The 4269-nt window shown below is 38.2% G+C and overlaps 1 protein-coding gene across 1 annotated transcript in view; it reads left to right on the plus strand.

Moving 5' to 3' along the window:
- Positions 1 to 1634, plus strand: part of TSHZ2 (teashirt zinc finger homeobox 2) — a 3091-nt gene extending 1457 nt beyond the window's left edge. Inside the window, exon 2 of the mRNA XM_008937956.1 lies at positions 1 to 1634. This exon is cut by the window's left edge and continues 1 nt beyond it. Within this exon, the coding sequence (XP_008936204.1) occupies positions 1 to 1632 (1632 nt within the window). The 3' untranslated portion in view covers positions 1633 to 1634.
- The last annotated feature ends 2635 nt before the right edge of the window (positions 1635 to 4269 follow it).

Consider the following 4269-nt stretch of genomic DNA (forward strand, 5'->3'; position numbering starts at 1 on the left):
GATCCCACAATGAAATACCAGTACCTCAGAGAAGAAGATTTAGAAGATGGTTCAAAGGGTGGTGGGGACATTTTAAAGTCCTTGGAGAACACTGTCACAACAGCCATCAATAAAGCTCAAAACGGAGCGCCAAGCTGGAGTGCATATCCCAGCATCCACGCGGCTTATCAGCTCTCAGAAGGAGCTAAGCCATCTTTGCCTGTGGGTTCCCAAGTACTGCAAATCAGGCCAACAATCACCAATAAATTGAGGCCCATAGCTCCAAAGTGGAAGGTCATGCCTTTGGTCCCTATCTCGGCAAGTGTGGGCCAGTGCACTCAAGTGAAGAAGGAAACTGATGACAAAGAGGAGGTACAAAAGGACTATGTTAAAGAGGGCATCCAAGGTGAGACTGCCTCACTCAACCAGAGTGAGAGAGAACCCATCCTCAAATCTGAAGCCTCTGTGGAGCCAAAAAAGGTAGAACCATGTCCCTTGAAAGAAGACGACAAAATTAAAGAGGACAGTGGAAAAGCAAAAGCAGCCCTGAGGGAACCGAAGGCAGCTCCTCTCAGGAACGGCTGTGCTGCTGCCAGCCACTCCTCCGAGCTGCCCTGCGTCAGCCCCCTCAGCGCGCTGCAGTCCGTGCTCAATAACCACTTGGGCAAAGCCACCGAGCCGTTACAGCCTCAATCCAACTCCAGCCCCAGCTCTAGCACAATTTCTATGTTCCACAAACCTAATCTAAATATGATGGAGAAGCCAGTTTTATCTCCTGCTCCAACCCCACCAAAGCCTGCAAGTGTGTCCAGGCACTATTTGTTTGACAACAATGATCAGCCTATTGACCTGACCAAATCCAAAGGCAAGAAGGCTGAGTCGGCTCAAGCACAATCTTGTACTTCTCCACCCCAAAAACATGCTCTGTCTGACATTGCTGACATGGTCAAAGTTCTTCCCAAAGCTACTACACCAAAACCTGCTGCATCTTCAAGGATCCCATCTATGAAATTGGAAATTGATGTCCGACGCTTTGAGGATGTCTCGGCAGAAGTCTCCACTCTGCATAAAAGGAAGGGCAGACAGTCAAACTGGAACCCTCAGCACCTTCTCATTTTGCAAGCTCAGTTTGCTTCCAGCCTCTTCCAGACATCTGAAGGTAAATATTTATTATCAGATTTAGGCCCACAAGAGCGCATGCAGATTTCGAAATTTACTGGACTGTCAATGACCACCATCAGCCATTGGTTGGCAAATGTCAAGTATCAACTTAGGAAAACTGGAGGAACGAAGTTTTTGAAAAATATGGACAAAGGACATCCAGTCTTTTATTGCAGCGATTGTGCATCTCAGTTTCGAACCCCATCTACTTATATTAGCCACTTAGAATCTCATCTAGGTTTCCAAATGAAAGACATGAACAGGCTGGCTGTGGAGCAGCAAACCAAGGTAGAGCAAGAAATCTCCAGAGTTTCAGTTCAAAGATCTCCTGAAACAATAGCTGGAGAAGAGGACACAGACTCTAAGTTCAAATGTAAGTTGTGCTGTCGGACATTTGCGAGCAAACACGCAGTAAAACTTCATCTAAGCAAAACACACAGCAAGTCACCAGAACATCATTCACAATTTGTAGCAGAAGTGGATGAAGAATAACTCTTAAGGTATGCATGCTCTATAGCGAGTTTTAATTTCATCATTTTGAGGAGGCTTCGTAAGACATTCGTGCATTCTTAAATGTAGGAAAACAGTATAAAATGCATAAAGTACTGCTTCATTCATCTAAGTGCAGGTACATATCCATTTTATAATGTTTCCAGGAAGAGAGCTTGGTAAATGCATAACCACATTACCCTGTATAGAAAAGGTGCTTCTTACTAATATTTTCAAAATAGCTATTTCCCCAGTTCTTGCTCTCTTTTTTGTTTCTAAGAGTTAATTGTTTCACATCTTATGCACTTCAATGTGGAATGCAACAACTAGTGCTACTTTTTGCAATGAGAATGGAAAAAGTACAAATAAAACCACGGAAAGCCAAAATATTATTACCTCTTTCAGTGCTAACACACCAGTAAATCTGGGTTTGGTAGGGGAAAAGAAGACAATTCAAATATCAAATTAGCAAAATTTTAATTATTCCAAGTTTCTCATAAGCTCAAACCCATCCTCAAGAATCTACAAATAACTGAGAACTTTGTATCTAGAAGTTCAGTTATTCTTTTGTTGATATTTGGATATTCAGTTTTGAAAAATATTTTAATATTTTAATGCACTTACTTAAACACTTCCTACTGTGAGTGGCCTCTTTTTTTGTTGCGTCTTTTAAACTCCATCATTCCTTTTGAAATCTTTAAGATGTTTCTTTATATTTTGTTTCATGTGGGTTGGAGTGCTAGTTAATCCACAAGCGTCACTGACCAGTGTAAGTTTTAATATAACCTTGGGGGGTTAATGCTTAATTGAGAAAGCAGCTAGATTTTTTATGAGCTTAATGTTTCAAAGACCTGGTAGTAGGATAATTCTACATTAGTGTTGCTATTTGTTGCTGAAAGATACACCATCCAAAGTACTGCTACAACTAATGTTTATAACATGTAATGTAATATTCAGATGACACAATTTTTTCATTTTTAATTTTACTTGATTCACAAACTTGAATATTCTTGATTTAAATAAATATGCAGAACATCAACTAAAAGTCCAAATAGAAGTTTTTTGTTCTAACGAGTTTATTTCCAGGAAAGCTCTGTCATTCCCAACAAGGAATGAAAGCTCTGCTTCTGTTCACAGAATAATTATTTGCAGATTCAGGATTTCTTCAATGTGTTCCTTACTTGAATAACATTCAGAAAATGAAGTCATCAGACAGTCAAAATTAAAGATGTGTTGTGAGTTGTCACTTACGCCACCTGCTATTGTGGCTATTCTCTGGCTAATTGAGGGTGCAGACACTTTGAGGATGAATACCCATTTGTGTGAAGATTTCACATTTGTTTGCTGCAAATATTCATGAAGCTTTAAGAAACACTTTCTGTGTACAGAGCCACCACAAGGACTATGCATCACTTAAACTCCATTTAAAAGGCTACTTTTGAATAATTTAAACCACTAATCAAAGGGTTACTTTGGGGTGGGTAGTAGAAGCTACAGAGTACAACATCAGTATTCAAGTGCTGTAAGATTTAAGTTTTTCTGTCTGCATTTAACTAGATTTACAATTTCTGCATATTTCAGCCAGAAAAACTCTAACTCAAAATGAATTTGTTTTCTAAATAGGGATAATACTCTTAAGTTTCTATTTTGGCATTTTTAACCCAACACTGGAACTCAGCAAATAAATGTTCCATGCTTACCTGACCATTCAAAACCAATATACCTAACAAAATATCAGAAAACTATGAGAGATTGGTTAGGGAAAATATACCATACTTTGTTTTCTTCCCTACTAGTTAATGATCGTTAAGACTCTGACATTCATAGTGTTCACACAACAGATATTAGAGCAAACCAATAATTTGGGTACTATCAAACAAAAGCTATCTGCCAAATATATTAATATAACAGTTATTTTGGCACATTCATGGCTTAATACATGACAAATGCTTCAAATTTGGCCTTAAAAGCACCATGTTATTACTAAGAGGCAAACCAAACACCCACCTTTTATAAGCATGTTACTATTTCTGAGGATTTGGGGAACAAATACAAAGATTAAAAAAAAGCCTCCAGGGGAAAAAAAGGTGGTTTCTGCATTGTAATAACCTGCACAGACACATCATGGGTATTATTCAGGTGATATGTAACTACATAAATAAGGTACTGTCCTTTCTGCCTTTGGGTACCAAGAAATTGCTGTCCTCTTAATACTCATCCATTTCTAATTTATATCAAGATGCAGGTTGTATCCTACCTTTGAAAAAATATATTTAAATTGCAATGACAGAGTGATAGCACTGTTATCTGGAACTACAATTTCAGTCGGTATGCATGATAGCACAAATTGTATGAAATGATGGGGTATTTTGGATAGCAGTGTAAAGATTTCATTACGGTTTTGGAGCTGTAAGCCTACTGAAGTTCTGATTGTGTTAGAAGTGTGAAGTTTATTCATATGGTTTCTTCCTGAGATCTGCAAGGAGACTAAATCAAATAACAGGGATTTGCAGAGTTTACTTATTCTTACCATGCTATTTTTAAGATTCAGTATACATTTGAATAATAACATAGAGAGTACAGTATTTAGAAACAAGAAATACAGAACATACTGAGATTCTTAAAATGTGCAGATACTTT

Source organism: Merops nubicus, unplaced genomic scaffold, assembly GCF_000691845.1.
Source record: "Merops nubicus isolate BGI_N331 unplaced genomic scaffold, ASM69184v1 scaffold23393, whole genome shotgun sequence".
Lineage (NCBI taxonomy): Eukaryota > Metazoa > Chordata > Aves > Coraciiformes > Meropidae > Merops > Merops nubicus.